The 17,788-nt window shown below is 33.6% G+C and overlaps 1 protein-coding gene across 1 annotated transcript in view; it reads right to left on the bottom strand.

Annotated features, from left to right (window-relative positions):
• ENO4 (enolase 4) overlaps nt 1-17,788 on the bottom strand; it is a 47,185-nt gene that overhangs the window by 17,972 nt on the left and 11,425 nt on the right. Inside the window, exons 6-9 of the mRNA XM_074295706.1 lie at nt 17,638-17,769; nt 15,974-16,027; nt 8,731-8,784; nt 5,952-6,119 (exon numbers count right to left, since the gene is read on the bottom strand). Of these exons, the coding sequence (XP_074151807.1) occupies nt 5,952-6,119; nt 8,731-8,784; nt 15,974-16,027; nt 17,638-17,769 (408 nt within the window). The remainder of the gene's footprint in view (nt 1-5,951; nt 6,120-8,730; nt 8,785-15,973; nt 16,028-17,637; nt 17,770-17,788) is intronic.

The raw sequence follows: 17,788 nt of genomic DNA, 5'->3' as shown, positions 1-17,788 counted from the left end.
AGCAAGTGTCTGAGGTTAAATTTGAACTCAGGGCTTCCTGAATACAGGCCCAGTATTCTATCCCCTGCAACACCTAGCTGGCCCAAAAATGAAGATGGTGAATATTATTTTTCCATATCAAAACTATAGTTCAAGAATGATACATATGTGGACTATAATAATATTGTATGGTTTACAAAATACTTTCTTTTCAAGAATCCTTGGTAAGTATTCTTATATTTATTTTACAGATAGGAAAACAGGTTTAATCATACAACTAGTAAGTGAGAAACTATGAGTCCACACTTAGTCTTTCCCTAGTATATTGTTCATGGAATCAAGGTAAGTCAATAAGCATTTATTAAGTATCTGTCATCTGCCAGACACTGTGCTAAGTATGAGGTTACAAAACAACAACAACAACAACAACAAAACCAGTCCTTTGCTTGCAGTCTAATTGGGGAGATCAAATGTTGTTAGGATTACTAGGTGAGAACTCAAAATGTAAACAACTAAGTCCAACCATTTTATTTTAAGGGTAAATTGGTCATAATCTCAAAAGAAAGGCATTAGTATTAAGAGCAATGAAGCAAGAATTCTTGCAAAAGGAAGGGTTTTAGTTGGGATTTGAAGGAATAAGTGGGTCATTTCAGGCAGAGGGGTCAAAAGGAAATGTTCTAAATCTGTCTTATAAGAGGAATATAAAGGATAATAACAAATGTGAAGGGAAATAACATATAAGAAAACTGGAAAGATTTAATAAAACAGATTATTAAAACATGTTTTTATTTGGGAAAACAATCCTTCATGCTTTTTATTAAATGTAGCTGTTAACGTGGACCTGGGGAAGAAGTTAATGCCATTTGAAATGAAATAGTTTATGAGTCGGATTCGCATTCCTTTTAAGACCCCACAGATTTCTTCCCACTGCTTTTAAAGGGAGCCTTATACATAGAGAGAAACCTGGAGGTATAGAGTGGGATGGAAAAATTACTTCAATTTAGGTTTTTAAAATGATGCCAGATACCCAACTGTCTGGGTACAAGGACAATAAAATAGAGTAAGCTCATGGAACAAGGAAACAACAGTGAGAACTCTGCCCACTCACAAGAGTCTAACTATAGAGATTAGTTTTTCAACCAATAATATGCAAACAACTTTGTCATTCTGAGTAGGTTAATCCTTCTGTTCTTAAACAGCTTGTGATGTAAAATAACCATTGGGTTGTGGAAATATTGAAAAAAGAATATGAAATAGATGCAGATATATGGGGAGGCAATGATTCCATGTCACAATAACATAGAATAGCACTCAGTCAAGCTTGTCATTAAAACGACATGTCACTGATGAAAAGTCCTTCACTTGAAACTGTGGATCCCTCAAACCATTAACTATTATGGTTAATGGACAAAGGTTAATGAACAAGTAGAAAGACCACAGGATAAAAAACGCTGGGGTCTAGAGCTAGCTCAGTCTCTTGATTTGCTTTAGGGAAATCATTTGACTTCTCTGGGAATCATTTCCTCATTTGAAAAAATTGGGGGCTATATTATATGATCTCTGTTTCCTTGCAACTCTAACACACTATGATTTTTATGAAATATAGCTCTGAAGAGTTAGATCTCATTTCAGTTTCTAGAATACTGGCCAAATTTTCTATGTTCAGCTATGATTGTTTTTAAAGATTGGGTGTCTCCATCTCACCCAGAATTGTTAATGCAAGCACTACTCACAGACCTAATCCCACTACTGAATGAGACAAGAGCTTTGGCTTTCTCCATTTGTGACTTGATTTGATTTAGGCAACCTGATGGCCTACCACTGGTAAGGGCTTAGCATATTGATTCTGAACTTAGAACAGATACCTGGTTAGCATAACCTATTGCAGCTCAGAACTCAGGGTCTCCAGAAATATGCAAACCTCAGCCAAGTAGTAGGATTATAGATGTGCATCACAACACTGAATCAGCCAAGTTTGATCAAATCAGTCAATCAGGAAGCCTTTATGAAGTTATTTTCTGTGCACCAGACACTGTGCCATGCATTGGATGTACCAAAAACAAAACAAAACAAAACAAAATCCAGAACACAACAACTTCAATGTTTACATTATAATGGCGAAGAAAATGTGAGCTTAAATGGGCATATACAAAGAAAATGCAAGGAAGCCATTAAACAAGAAGACACTAAGAACTGGAGTAACTGAAAGACCTTTTACAGGAGAAGGTGGGGCTTGGGATGAGTCTTGAGATCAGAGATTCTAAGAAGCAGAATTAAGGAGGGTGAGACTTGCAGGGAGAAAGCTGATGCAAAGGCACAGAGATAGAGGAATGCTGCATGTTAAGAGCAGCAAGAAGGCCATTAAGAACTATAATCCTGCAGCAGAAATCCCCAGTATACCCCCCTGTGTAATTTCCTTTTAGAAATTAATATGGTACTTTGAACAAGATGGAAACAAACTTCATTCAAAAAAGCTATAATACCCATAAGAACTAGAAGAATATTTAAATGGTTGTGGTAGTATTAATTCTGACCATATCAGGAACTGGGAGGGGGGGGAAATAAAAAAGGTCCTACTAAGAGAAATATTTTCAAGATGACCTGATAACATCATGTGTATAGTTAAGTGTTCTGTTTTATTTTCCTTTAAATAAAGTTTAGCTTGACCATAGAATGTATGGATTGGTTTTTAATACATGATAATGCCAGAAAAACAAATTGGCACTAAGTTGTGAATTGCTTGTAAATACCAAACAGAAAAATTATATGTTCTCCTAGAGATAACAGTATACCACTTGAGTTTTATCGTGTGCACATTGGTGGCAGGCGGGGCGGGGGGAGGAGAAGGAAGGGTGTTTGATATGATCAGACCTTAGGAAAATTCAGAAAAAAAGATTTAGGCAACCAGATGGACAATGAACTTAAGAAAAGAAGACTAATTGGAAAGTAATTACAATAGTCTAATGAGGGCTTGATTTAATGTGATGGCTATGTAAGAAAGAAAAAGGAACATTTGAGAAGGATATTGTATGAGGATGGGCTTGAGGCAGAAAGACTAATTAGGACCTTAATGCATTAAGTCCAGGTTAGAGGTGATGAGGGCCTTACAAAAGGAGGTAGCTGTATAAATAGAGAAAAGGGGGGCATATAGAAGAAATTTTATGGGAATAGAAATGAGATGATCCGATGACTGATTAGATTTGAGACTGATTAGATGTGAGAGTGGAATCAGGGGGAAATCCCTCAACAATAATAAGAAAGTTCAGAAGAAAGGTGGGCTTGGAGGGAAAGTTGCTGAGTTAAGTTTTGGATATGTTCAATTTTAGATGCCTATGGGACGTCCAGTTTAAAATGGTTAATAATCAATGGGTATAGATTGGAACTCATGAGAAACACTGCAACTACATATTTAGATTAATAATAGAATGAATGAAAGATAAAAATCAGGCAATTACTCTATTCAAAGCACTGGAGGTACAAGTAGAAAGGTGATGACAGTTCTTGTTCTCAGGAGCTTACATTTTAAAAAGGAAGCTATGTGATAAGTTTCAGTTCCAAGTCAAATGGAAAGGTCCCAGGGTAATAATATGCCTTTTAAAATGTAATCTCCACTGATAAAACTATATACATTTCTGAAATTGATCCATTTGACAGTGGAGGACCAGGGATTTCTCTTCTGGGTACTCAGTAGCTGTGGCTGATGATGAGATAGGGTTAATGGTTGTGGATGATTATGCGATAGGGTTCTACAGCCCTTTCAGAAGCAGGTACCAGGGCACATCACATACGGATGATGGCTGCAAAAGCTAGACTGAAAGCAGAATAGTCTGTAGGTGCAATTGCTTGATCAAGGGCTTCTTCATCCATTGGTAGAAATTAATAATTGATTAGCATCTTTAATGGCGAGGATGGGAATCATCTGCATAAGGATCTGCATTGAGTCCATGAGAATTGATAAGCTTACTAAGCTAAAGATTATGGCAAGAAAAGAGAAGGGAACTCAGAATAGAACCTTAAACCATATATTCATAGTTAATAGACATTATGTGGACAAAGATCCAGTAAAAGAAACTGAAAAGAGGCAGCTAAGAAATAGAAAAATCAAAGGACAATAAATGAAATAAGAAAGAGCAATGTCATGGAAACCCAGAAAGGAGAGAATATTAAGAAGGAAAGAATAATCAATAATGTCATATGTTATAGAGGAGTCAAGAAGGATGAGAAGATGAAAAAGACCATTAAATTCAGAAATTAAGAGACCACTAAAGGAGAGTTTTCAGTTGATTAATGAGGGTGGAAGCCATATCACAGAGTTTAGAAGGAAGTAAAAGAAGAAGTGGAGACATCTAGTACAAATGGATTTTTCAAGGAGTTTAACTGAGAAAAGGTTATGTTAGTGGGGAAGGCGAGTTTTGTTTTGAAAGGATAAGGGAAAACGTGCAAAAAGATTTGTAGTGGTAAGAAACTGGAAATTGAGTGGTTGCCCATCAGTTGGGGAATCACTGGTAAGTTATGGTATATGAATGTAATGGAATATTATTTTTCTATAACAAATGATTTTAGAAAAGCCTTGAAAGACTTACATGTACTGATGGTGAGTGAGGTGAGCAGAAGAGGAGAACATTGTATATAGTAATAAGATGATTATGAGATAATTGTGATGGACTTGGCTCTTGCCAGCAATGAGGTTATTCAAGGCAGTTCCAATAGACTTTGGTTGGAAAATGCCATCCACATCCAGAGAGAACTGTGGAGACTAAATATGTATTGAAACATAGTATTTTCATCATTTTTTTCTTCTTGTGGTTTTTTTCCCTTTGGGTCTAATTTTTCTTGCACAACATGACAAATACAAAAATATGCTTAAAAGAATTGGGAATACTTAAATTATCATATTGCTGTCTTGGGGGAGGGGAAAGTTAGGAAGGGAGAGAAAAAATTTGAAATTCAAAGTCTTACAAAAGTGAATGTTGAAAATTGTCTTTACATGTATTGGGAAAAATAAAATATTGTTAATTTTTTCAAAAAAGGAAATGATGAGGGAGACTTGAATGTATCTTTAAACAGTAGGGAAACAAGAAACACATAGTAAGAGACTGAGGTTGAGAGAGACAGACAGAAGGAAAATCAAAGAGTGGGGGGAGAGAATAGAGGAGAGGGAGGAGAGGGAAAGAAAGGGAGAAAAGAGGGAAGGAAGAGAGAAGAGAGAGACAGAGACAGAGAGAGACCAGGGAGAGGGAGAGAGAGAGAGAGATGAGATAGAAAGAGAGTAAAAGAGGGAGGGAGAGAGGAGGAGAGGGAAAGGAGAGAGGGAGGAAGGGAGGGAGAAGGGGGAAGAAGGGAGTAGAGAAGGGGTGGAGGAGGGAGGGAGGGAGAGAATGAATTAGGGGGAAAATCTGCTTGAGAAGAAGGGAGTCATGGGATCAAGGACACATGCAGAGAGATTGGCCTTTGCAAAGATAAGGACTGCTTCTTCACAGAGATATTGGAGGAAAGAGGAGATAGGTGGGGATAATTTCAGAGAAGAAATCCACTCTTTAACTTCCAAGGATTTTAGTTATACAACTCTAGAATTCCAGAAAAGTAAGGGACCTTAGAGATGCTCTAATAATGATGATGATGATAAAGAATAATATCTCACATTTATGTGATAAGATTTGCAAAGCTATGTACTATGTACACATTACCCTTATTTTCCAGTCCCTTGACTTGTTAAGATTGAGAAACTGAAGCCATCTAGATAAAGTGACAAAATAACACACCAAATGACCAATTTGAGACTATAATCAAGAAAGATAAAATGATTTGCTCAAAATCCATGGCTAAGACAAAACAGAGAAGAAGATAAAACTCAAATTCTGACTCAAATACAGTTCTCATTTTGCCAATCATTCAATATACACTATTATCTTTTATAAAGCATTTTTAACAGACAAGATTAAAAATGTGAAGATACTAAAAGCAAAACTTACATAGTCAATCAATTCATGTGCAGCACAGTTTATGGCTAAATATAAGTTGATTCCTAGCTCAAGTCCCAAGTTGCCACAGATTCCTTGAAGTAAGAGCAGTGGCTGTTCAATAGTATCATAGTTGATTGATAAGCAGCCTATATAGGACAGCTTGCCAACTATTTGAATCTGCAAGACAAACCAAAACAGTATGTGTGAAAAGAACATGTTATATTGCCAAGGGACACTTTAAATAGACCCTAGAAAGCCTAGAAAATCTAGTAGTATGTGAATCTAGTTTCCTGCCCCTCCAACATTAGCTTTCTGTATAGGGAAGCAAATTTAATGATGCAGGAGATTTGTTGATAGTTTCATATTCATCTGTGGGCAGGATTTACCCTGCTTACCTCTGAAGATTATATATTGTTTCTATAATTCTCAGTATTCACTGTCATATTATACATATCATCTTTTTCTCAATTGTTAAAAAACAAAGATATTTTGAGAACTAGAACTTATACCTGCTTTAGTAGAACCCTAGATTTGTGATTTTCACTCATAGTAGTGTATAATTTTTGTATCCCCCATTAGATTGTGAATTCCATGAGGAATTTTTTTGTCTCTTTGTATCTCTACCACTTAGCATAGTGCCTGGTACATGACAGGCACTTAATAATGTTTATGCATTGGTTGATTAATGGGCAAGTGATAAGTGCTATTTCAGTACAGAGATTTGAATTTTAAGAGAAATCAAAGTCTTAAGTTAATGAGAAGTTCTGCAATTTTATTTCAGACGCCAAGCAATCAATGAGGAAAGACCTACAGGGGAAAATCTTTTAATAGAGGTCTATTTCACTAATATTGACACTAGATATATAAAACATTTTAATCTCTTCTTAGTCATGGTTAAATACTATAAATGAGTAGTCTAAATGAGACTGACATAAATCAGTCATACTCAAAAGCACACAATAGGTTGGTTAAAAATAAGGTTTCCCATAATAAATAAATGTGAAGTCAGGAAATCTGGGTTTTAATCCTGGTTCAAATATATGCTAAGTATTGAACCACAAGCAGGCCATTTAATGTCACGGAGTCTTAGTTTCCTCTTCTTAAAAGTGGAAAAAATAATATTTGCTCAATCTCCCTCACTAGACCACATCTTCAGTTGTGAGAGAATTGGCTGACTTTGGTGGAAATTACCTATTTAGAACAGGGCTTCTTAAATTTTTTTCTACTTTAACCCTTATTCTACCAAGAAATTTTTCTGTAATTCCTGGGTATACAGGTATAGAAGATAGGTATGCAAATCAAACTGATATAAAGCAAAATTTGACAACCCCCACATTCATTTACATCACTCCATATGGGGTTGGGTAAATACATAGAACACCTTCCCTTTTCATGAGAATAGTAAAATTTAGAAAATCTGAATGTATTACTGACTCAATACATCCTGATTTTAGGGGTTGTCTTCGTTTCAAAATTTCATTGTTATAGAACACTTCATTGTGATTAAATTAACTCATTGTCAACAAGAGGCATGCTACTCCTTGACTCAATTTGAATTAAGGAAGCAGTATTTTTTTTATTATAGCTTTTTATTGACAGAACATATGCATGGGTAATTTTTTTACATTATCCCTTGCACACACTTCTGTTCTGACTTTTCCCTTCCCTCCCTCCACCTCCTCCCCTAGATGGCAAGCAGTCTTATACAAGTTAAATATTATAGTATATCCTAGATACAATATATGTGGTGAAATTGTTTTTGCAATTCAAATGACATAAAAAGGATAGATGGAAATATCCTATAGTACTCTGGTGTAAGTACTACCTGTCTCTGATATAAATTGGAATGAGTTACTAGTGGCCAGCCATTCAACTGCCCCAACCCTTCACTTGTAGAAGTTTTAGAAATAATACTGTTTCACTTACATGGTTATCATCACTTTCTAAAATTTCATCAAGACAGCAGTCTGCTGATGTTAATAACCAAGCAGCCTATTTAGGCAAAGTTCTATCTCCAACAATAGGCATTGTGATTCAGTTTGTTGGAATCCTGTGCTTATCAAATGTCCTAACCCTTCTCACAAATTTGAAAAATAAAATATTTGTGGAGAAAACATATAAGGAATTATATATATGTTTAACAGCACTCCTGTCTGGATCTAGATTAGCTTCCTTAAGAGAGCACACAAGTTTCAAAAAGACTCTAAGAATTGTATTTTTTTCCTAGTGCAAGAACATACTCATATTGCAATGGAAAGATAAATCAAAAACTAATCGGAAATTAAATAATCTAATACTTAGGAATGAGTGGGGAAAAGTGAAGAAACAATAATTTCATTTAAGATAATGATGACAATGAGACAACATATCAAAATGTATGGGATTTAACCAAAGAATACTTAGGAAAAAATTATATCTCTAAACTCTTGCATCAATAAAATATAGAAAGAATTGATCAATTAATTGTGCATGTAACTAAAAAAGCTAAAAAAAACCCAACAAATTAAAAATACCCTACCAAATGCCAAATTTGAAATTCTCAAAACTAAAGATGAGATTTATGAAAATAAGATAATTAAAATAATAAATAAACTAGGAGCTGATTTTATGGGGGGGAAATAGCAAAATAAATAAATCATTGCCTATTTGATTTTTTCAAAAGAAAGAAAAGAATGTGTTCATATGTCTGTAGAATTATTTACAAGATTGGAATCAAAATTCATTGATGCTTAGCACAGTGCCTGGCACATAGCTGGCATTTAATGTATATATTTATTGATTTACTTACGGAACCTTTTTTTCCATTATGACCTTTTTTTGTTTCTGGTTTTGGAGTATGGGGCTATGAGAAAGAAAGAAAAAAAATGATTAAGAATCATATAAGATCAAAAGAAACATATTGGCAGAAACAACCATCTTATTTGCTTTGCAAGCCTTACGACAATGATACATCATCACAAGTTTTATCTATATTTGTTACAATTGCTTATATCTTTGAGATCAGGTTTTTATTTAGTATCCCATGAGAATTTTATGTAGATATTGAATTAGAACATGCTTGTTTCTTTTGTCTTTTTTTGAATAATAGTTTTTTTATTTTTCAAAATAAATACATTCAAAGATAATTTTCAGCATGTATTGCTGAACCCTTGCAAAACTTTGTATTTTTCTCCCTCCTTCCCTACTACCTCCTCCCCTGGTTAGCAAGTAATCCAATAGGGTAAATATGTGCAGTTCTTCTAGACATATTTCCACATTTATCATGCTACAAAAAAATCAGATCAAAAGGGGAAAAAAAAACAAGAAAAAGCAAGCAAACGATAACAACAAAAAGGTAAAGATACTATAATGTGATCCACATTCAGTCTTCATGTCCTCTCTCTATATGCAGATGGCTCTCTCCATGACAAGTCTATTGGAATTGGCCTGAATTGCCTCATTATTGAAAAAAGCCAAGTCCATCATAGTTGATCACCATATAATTTTGTTCTTGCTGTGTACAGTGTTATCTTGGTTATGTAGAACATGTTTTAATAAACATGTGTAAACTTTGACTCTCAAAATGACTCCCAAAACTTTTTGACCCATGACTGTCAATTGGAAATGAACATGATGGGGAGTAAGAGATTTTCCTTGGTGTGCCAATCACATCTATTACTCATCCTCATATAAACAGACATATGAGAGGGGACTATATAGCAATGTCCTTTTGAGGAATTATCTTCAGGGTCTACAACACAAGGTTGGATGTTTCCTTTTTTGCATATCCTCAGCGGTAGCAAATCAACATCTTTTGAAGGTGATTTAATTTTTGGAAAACCCAAAAGTCATTTTGGAGACAACCTTTCTAAAATGAATGATCAACCTGGATAAAATTGCATAGGGTTCAAATAAAATGAGGGCAAAATAGGTGCAACTAGGCCAGATCACCCTAGGGGTAAGGAACCAGCATTTCAGGCCCCAGGGTAGAAAGCCAGGAACCTGGCCAGGCCTGTAACCCCATCTCACCAAACTTGGGACAGAGACCAACTATTAGAAATTAACACTAAACAGCCCTGATCATAAAAAGCTACTATGGTGAAAGGGAAGATCCAACTCAGAAGAGGATAGCAATGTCAAAATGATTACATGCAAAATCTCAAAGGGAAATACAAACTGATCTCAAACCCCAAAAGCTTTCTTAGAGAGCTCAAAAAGGATTATAAAATTCAAATTAGAGAGATAGAAGAAAAATTGGGAAAAGAAATGAGAGTTATGCAAAAGAAAGTCAATATCTAGGAAAAGTAAGGACAAAAATTGACTGAAGAATATAATTCTGTAACAAATACAATTGGCCAAATAGAAAAAAAAATCCACTGAAGAAAACAATAACTTAAAAAGTAGAATTGGCTAAATGGATAAGGATATACAAAAGCTATCTGAAGAAAATAATTCCTTAAAAATTAGAATTAAACAAGAAGAAGCTAATGACTCTATAAGACATTAAGAATCAGTCAAACAAAATCAGAAGAAAGAAAAAAAAGAAGAAAATGTGAAATACCTCATTGGAAAAACTGACCAATAAAATAGTTCCAGAAGAGATAATGTAAGAATTATTGGATTATTTGGAAAATCATGATTAAAAAAAAGAGTGTGGGCAACATATTTCAAGAAATTATCAAGGAAAACTGCCCTGATATCCAAGAAGTAGAGGACAAATAGTCAATGAAAAAAATCCACTGATCACCTCCTGAAAGACACACCAAAATGGCAATTACAAAGAACATTGTAGCCAAATTCCACAATTATCAAATCAAGGAGAAAATACTGAAAGCAGATAGAAAGAAACAATTAAAATATCAAGGAGCCATAGTTAGGATGACACAGGATTTAATGGCTTCTACATTAAAGGATCAGAGAATGTAGACTATGATATTCCAGAAGACAAAGGAGTTTGGATTAAAACCAAAAATCAATTACCAGCAAAAATGAGCATAATCAGGTATAAAGATGGATATTCAATGGAATAGGAGACTTTCAAAGTTTCCTGATGGAAAAATCAGAGCTAACCAGACAATTTGATCTTCAAATACAAGACTCAAGAAAATCATTAAAAGGTAAATAGTGAAGGAAAAAATATTCAATAAGGTTTAACTGTTTACATCCAAACATAGGAAATGATAATTGTAATTCTTAAGAACTCTATCGCTATAAGGGCAGTTAGAAGTGGTAAACATTTACGGTAGGTGTTAAGTATAAGTTGAATTGATGTGATGATACTAAAAAAATTAAAGATTAAAAAAGAATTGTACCAGGGGAAAGATGGGAAGGCAGAATGGGACAAGTTACTTCATATAAAGAAGTACCTTTTAGAGTAGAGGGGAAAAAATAGAGGGGTAAATATTGTTATCCTCACTCTCTTTGAGAAATGGCATACACACTCAGTTGGCTATAGTAATTTATCTTACCTTGGGGGAAACAGGAGGAGAAAGGAGAAAGCAAAAGAGAAGGGTGATAGAAAGGAGGGGAAATTGAAGGAAGTTGTGGTCAGAAATAAACATTGCTGAGGAGAGACAAGGTGAAAGGAGAAAAGTATTAATGGAGAAGATAGGGTGAAGAAAAATACACAGTCATAGTTGTGATTGTGAATGGAGTGAATTCTCCCATAAAAATCAAAGCAGAGTACACAAGGGATGAAAACCCAGAATCCTACAGTCCTACAATATATTACTTCTCATCTGAATTAGAGATAAACACAGAATAAAGATAAAAGACTGGGAGCAGAATATATTATGCTTCAGCTTGAGTTAGAAAAAAAAAAAAGTAAGAACATCAATCTTGATTTCAGAATAAAGAAAAACAAAAATAGATCTAATTAAAAGAGATAAGGAAAGAAACTACATCTTGCTAAAAGTTGCCATAGATAATGAACTAATATTAGTGTTAAACATACATGCACCAAGCGGTATCGCATCCAAATTCTTAGAGAAGTGAGTTACAAGAAGAAATAGATAACAAAACTATATTATAGTGGACCTCAACCTTTTCCTCTCAGAATTAGATAAATCTAATTATAAAATAAAGAAGTAGTTAAGGAGGTAAATAGAATTTTAGAAAAGTTAGATGTGATAAACACTTGAAGAAAACTGAATGGGGATAGAAAGGAACATACCTTTTCCTCAGTAGTACATGAAACCTACACAAAAACTGACCATGTATTAGAATATAAAACTCTCACAATCAAATTTTAAAAGGAAGAAATATTAAATATACCTTTTCAGATCATGATGTGATAAAAATTACATATACAAAAGGTAGATTAAAATTAATTGGAAACTAAATAATTCTAAAGAATGGCTCAAACAATAAATCATAGAAACAATAAATGTCAACAAAAAGAATAACAATAATGAAAGAACATATGGGAGGTAGCCAAAGTAATACATTACAACACAATAAGGAAAATTTTATCTCTCTAAATGCTTACATGGATAAAATAGAGAAAGAGGAGATCAGTGAATTGGGCATGCAACTAAAAAACTAGGAAAATAACAAATTTAAAATCTCCAATTAAATCCCAAATTAGAAATTCTAAAAAAAAATCAAAGAAGAGATGATTAAAATTGAAAGTTAAAAAAAGATTGAAGCAATAAACAAAACTAATAGTTGGTTTTATTAAAAATAAAATAAAATAAACTTTAGTTAATTTGTTTTTTTTTTTAAAGAAAACCAAATTACAAGTCTCAAAAATATAAATGGTGAATTCATCACCAATGAAGAAGAAATTTAAAACATAATTAGGAGAAATTTTGCCAAACTCTCGGTGAATAAACCGATAATCTAAGTGAAAGGGATATTTATAAAAAGATAAATTGCCTAGATTAACAGAGCAAGAAATAAAATATTTAAATAATATAACTCCATATTAGAAAAAAGAAATTCCATCAATGAACTCCCTAAGAAGAAAATTTCCAGGGCCAGATGGATTTACAAGTGAATTCTACCAAACATTTAAAGAGCAATTAATTCCAATACAATGTAAACTATTTGGAAAAATATTTGAAGAAATCCTACAAAATTCCTTTTATGACACAAATACAACACTGATACCTAACTTAGGAAAAGCCAAAATGGAGAAAAAATTATAGACCAATTTCTCTAATGAATATTGATGTAAACAAATATTAGCAAAATAATTACAACAATTTGTCCCCAGGAAAATATACTATGACCAAGTGGGATTTATATCAGAAATACAAGGCTGGTTCAATATTAGGAAAATTATCAGCATAATTGACCACATCAGTAGCAAAACTAACAGAAATCATAGGATTATATCAATAGATCCAAAAAAAGCTTTTAACAAAATATAGCACCTATTCCTATTTTAAAAAATACTAGAGACCACAGGAATACATGGCTTTTTCCTTAAATGATAATCAGTGTCTATATAAAACCACCAGCAAGCATTATATCTAATGGAAATAAGCTAGAATCTTTCTGAAGAACATTAGGAATGAAACAAAGATGCCCATTATCACCATTATTAAACATAGTACTAGAAATGTTAGTTTTTAACAATATGAGGAGAAAAGGAAGTTTAAGTAATTATAATAAGCAATGAGAAGGGAAAACTATCATTCTCTGCAGATGTTATGATGCTACACATAGAGAATTCTAGAAAATTAACTTTTAAAATGGCCAGAAATAATGAACAGTTTAAGATAGGTTGCATAAATCATCATCATTTCTATATATTAGTAATAAAGCCCAGCAGCAAGAGTTAGAAAAAAGCTATTACTTGTAGACAATATGAAATATTTGAGAAGCTACCCATCAAGACAAATACAGTAGCGCTATATGAACACAATTACAAATCACTTTTCACATACAAAAAAAAAAAATCAGAAGTAAGCAATTGGAAAAAAAATCAATTCTTCATGACTAAGCTAAGTTACTAAAAATGAGGATTCTACCTAAATTAATTTACTTATTTAGTGCCATACTAATCAGGTAAAAATAGAGCTAGAAAAATAATAAAATTTATCTGGAAGAACAAAAGATCAAGAAAATCAAGAAAATTAATGGAAAAAATATAAAGTAAGTGATGGAACCATGCCAGATCTCAAATTGCATTATAGACTGTAATCATCAAAACCATTTGGTACTGGCTAAGAAATAGAGTAGTGTATCAGTGAAATGGGTTAGGTACACAAGACACAATAGCCAATAACTAGAGAAATTCTTTCCGATTCTTTGCCACCACAAAAACAACTGCTATAAAATTTTTGTAGGAGTCCTTTGTCCTCTTTTATGATCTGTGGGATGTAGATCTAGTACTAGTATTGCTGGATCAAAGGGTATGCATAGTTTGATTGCCCTTTGGGCATAATTTCAAATTGCTCTCCAGAATGGCTTTATAAGTAGCCCTTTTTGTAGTGACAAGGAACTGGATATTGAGTGGATGTCCATCTGTTTGGGATATGGCTGAACAAGTTGCACTACATGAATAGATTGGAATATTATTGTGCTATAAGAAATGATGAAGTGGCAGATTTCAGAAAAATCTGGAAAGACTTACATGAATTGATGATGAGTGAAATGAGCAGAATCAGGGGAACCCTGTACACAGTAACAGCAACATCATGTAGCTCTTCTCAGAAGTACAATGAGCCAAGACAATTCCAAAAGACTTATGATGGAAAATGCTATCCACATCCAGGTAAAGAACTGTGGATTATTTTTTTAAAAAAATAACTAAAATCCAAACATCACAAATGAAACTTTTTTTTGTTAGCAATTCAATAACCTCATGGAGTGGTCCATGCAATTACAGGGAAAGAATCTGGGAAAAATGGAAATCATTTTCACTTATCTCCACCAAGATTTCCCTCATTACCCCAAAACATCAGCACCAAGCATTCTGTAATTGGAGCAAAGAATAGTGATGACATTAAACTATGGTCCCAGACTTGGCATTTTCTATTTTGAAAAAAAGAAGTCATGTCTTTGATGCTTTCACTCATTTTCATAAATGCTTTGTGCTGATTTGAGCTTTAATATGACTGATGACAGTCATTACCCACTAAAATTTCCATTTCTTCATTCCATTTTTCAAAATGGACTTAAAATGAAGAACTAATGGATGAATGTGTTTAACTATTTTTGAAAATCTGATGCCACCTTACACTTTTAAAATAGTATTTTTCTCTCTGGATTGTTGGTATCCTAATCTGTAAAACTTCTTTGAAGAAAATTTGGTCAAGTAACATAATGGTCACAGATTTTATCTTTAAACACTTGGAATTTTGTTACATTTGCTTTCAAAAGAAGCATGATGTAAAGGAAAAAAAGCATTGCTCCAGAAGTTAGGAGACTTGGCTTCCTTGTCTTAGTTCTATTGTCAAACTTTCTATCTCACTTTAAGTCATTTTACTTTTTGGGGGCTGAGGAAGTAAGGAAGTGAGGAAGAGGAAACCTCACATGTAAAATTATGTAAACTGAACTAAAGAATCTTCAAAGATTCTTGCATTGCTGACATTCAACTTTTACTAATTTTAAAATATTTTTTGGAGGAGGAAGGAGACTACATCTCTAATGTCATCGGTATCGTTAATAAGAAAAATGGTGGCTATTAGCAAGCACCTTAGTCTAGATTTCAAACATGATAAACTTTAAAGGGTTTAAAGTAGTACTATTACTACTTTAAAGGTAGGCTGAGGGTTTATTCCCTTGATTCTTGTCTCATATTTTGGAGGCCAGAATTTCCTCTTACATTCAGTATATGACATTAGGGTCATGAAATCATAAATTTGGTCCCTCCAAAGTCAGACAAAACCCTGCATTGGGATCATTTTCTTGGAAATCTCAATGAAACCTCCACACAAAATTAGAATTGAGACTCTTACCCAAAATACAATGTATAAACATAGCTGACAAAAAGATCTAGTAATAAATATCTATATGATTCTATAATATATGCTAATTTGATACTAGAAAGTATATGAGTGTGCATTAACACATTTTAGCAATAATTAAATCTTATTACTTACTTTGTCAATAATCTTTATAACTTGTTTCTGAATTTCTAAAAGCATCGTGACACCCTGCAAAGGAAATCATGATCTTCACAAAATTGTTTTGTAATTTTGAATGGAAAAATTTATAGTGAACATATACTGCTATAAAACAAACTCTGATTTCTGCTTAGCATAAATTGCTCTCTGTAGTTCAGTTGAATTGGTATTCTCATTTCTCACACATAACAGTCCATTTCCACTCCCTGTGACTTTGTATTGACTGTGTATATCTGCCTACTAGGAATATACTTCCACTCCACTATACCTTTGGTTCTTAAGAGTCCATAGCTTCTTACAAGACTCTGCCCAAGAACCACTTTCTACAGGAAACTTTTCTTGGTCTTTTCAGCTACAACAAACAGTGACAATGATAATGACAATGACAACAACAACATAAACAGCTGACATTTATGCAGTGCTTTAAGGTTGATGAGTGACTTTATAAATATTATTTCACTTTATCCTCACCATAATCCTGATATATAGGTGCTATTATTATCCTCACTTCACAGATGAATAAACTTAAAAGGACAGGCATGCTTGGATAGTTTGTTTTTGAAACACAGTAAGTTTCTGAGGCAAGATCTGAACTCAAGATGTTTTGACTGTGGATTCAGATCTCTATCCATTGTACAATTTAACTTCCAGAGTTCCCCTTCTTCCTCTCCAACCCTCCCTAAATTCTTTCTATTTACTTTTATAAATATGCTACATTTCTTATTATGCATTATTATGTATAACATATTACACATGTTTATTACACATAAACATATGATATTTCTTTATTATTGTCTACATGTAAAATCCTTCAGGGCAGGAACCACTTCATTTTTATCTTCTATTCTCCAGTGCCTTACACACACACACACACACACACACACACACACACACACACACACACAAAATCTCTTCCTGGCACACAGGAGTTCATTAATTAAATTAAGTTAAAATAATTTAGATTAATCAAATAATTTCTTTTTTGATTCTTTGATTTTTTTTGTCAGGAAACTCTAAAATATAGATGTTTGCTATATCATGGAGAGGCCAGACTACCACTAAAAAAATTATGTCCTTTAGTGTTTCAGTTGAGTCTAATTTTTCATAACTCTATTAGGCATTTTCTTGGCAAAGCTATTAGTTTCCACTTCTTTTTCATTGTGTCCACCATTTTACAGCAGAAAAACTGAAGTAAATTGTGTTTGTGAGTTGCCCAGCATCACAAATAGCAAGTACCGGAGGTCAAATTTGAACTCAGATCTTCCTGATTCCAAGCCTGGTACTCTATCCACTGCACCACCTAGCTGCCCAAGTCCAGTGTACTTTCCACTAATAAAGGCCAGCTTCCCTAATCAGCCACATTGCTTACAGAGTTACTTAGGTATTAGGAAAGATTAACTGATTGAATCCATATTGCTAGAACTTCTAATGAAATTAATAAATGAAGATCAATTAATTTTGATTAATATTTTGCTTTATGATATCTTTTCATTTTACTACACCCCTTCCAGAGAGCTTTTTTTTCATTTCTCTCCTATAATTCTTCCATCTCTAGGGCCATAAGTTTAGTGGACCTGAAAAAAAAATATACTGATGACACAAGTGTTTTTCTATAAAAATTGTGAGATAATCTGAGATACTTGTTGAACTGTTAAGCCAGGGTGGGGAATACAGATCACTTCTTTCATCAGATTCAGCTTTCCAGATGATGACTTCCCACAACTGAGCATAGTGACCATCAGTAAAGGAAGAGCCAGTGGTCTTGGAGATTCCTAGAAATGGGGACAGACA

Source organism: Sminthopsis crassicaudata, chromosome 2, assembly GCF_048593235.1.
Source record: "Sminthopsis crassicaudata isolate SCR6 chromosome 2, ASM4859323v1, whole genome shotgun sequence".
Classification (NCBI taxonomy): domain Eukaryota; kingdom Metazoa; phylum Chordata; class Mammalia; order Dasyuromorphia; family Dasyuridae; genus Sminthopsis; species Sminthopsis crassicaudata.
Note: the sequence above shows the minus strand (reverse complement) of the source record. Positions and strands in the feature narration are given on the sequence as shown.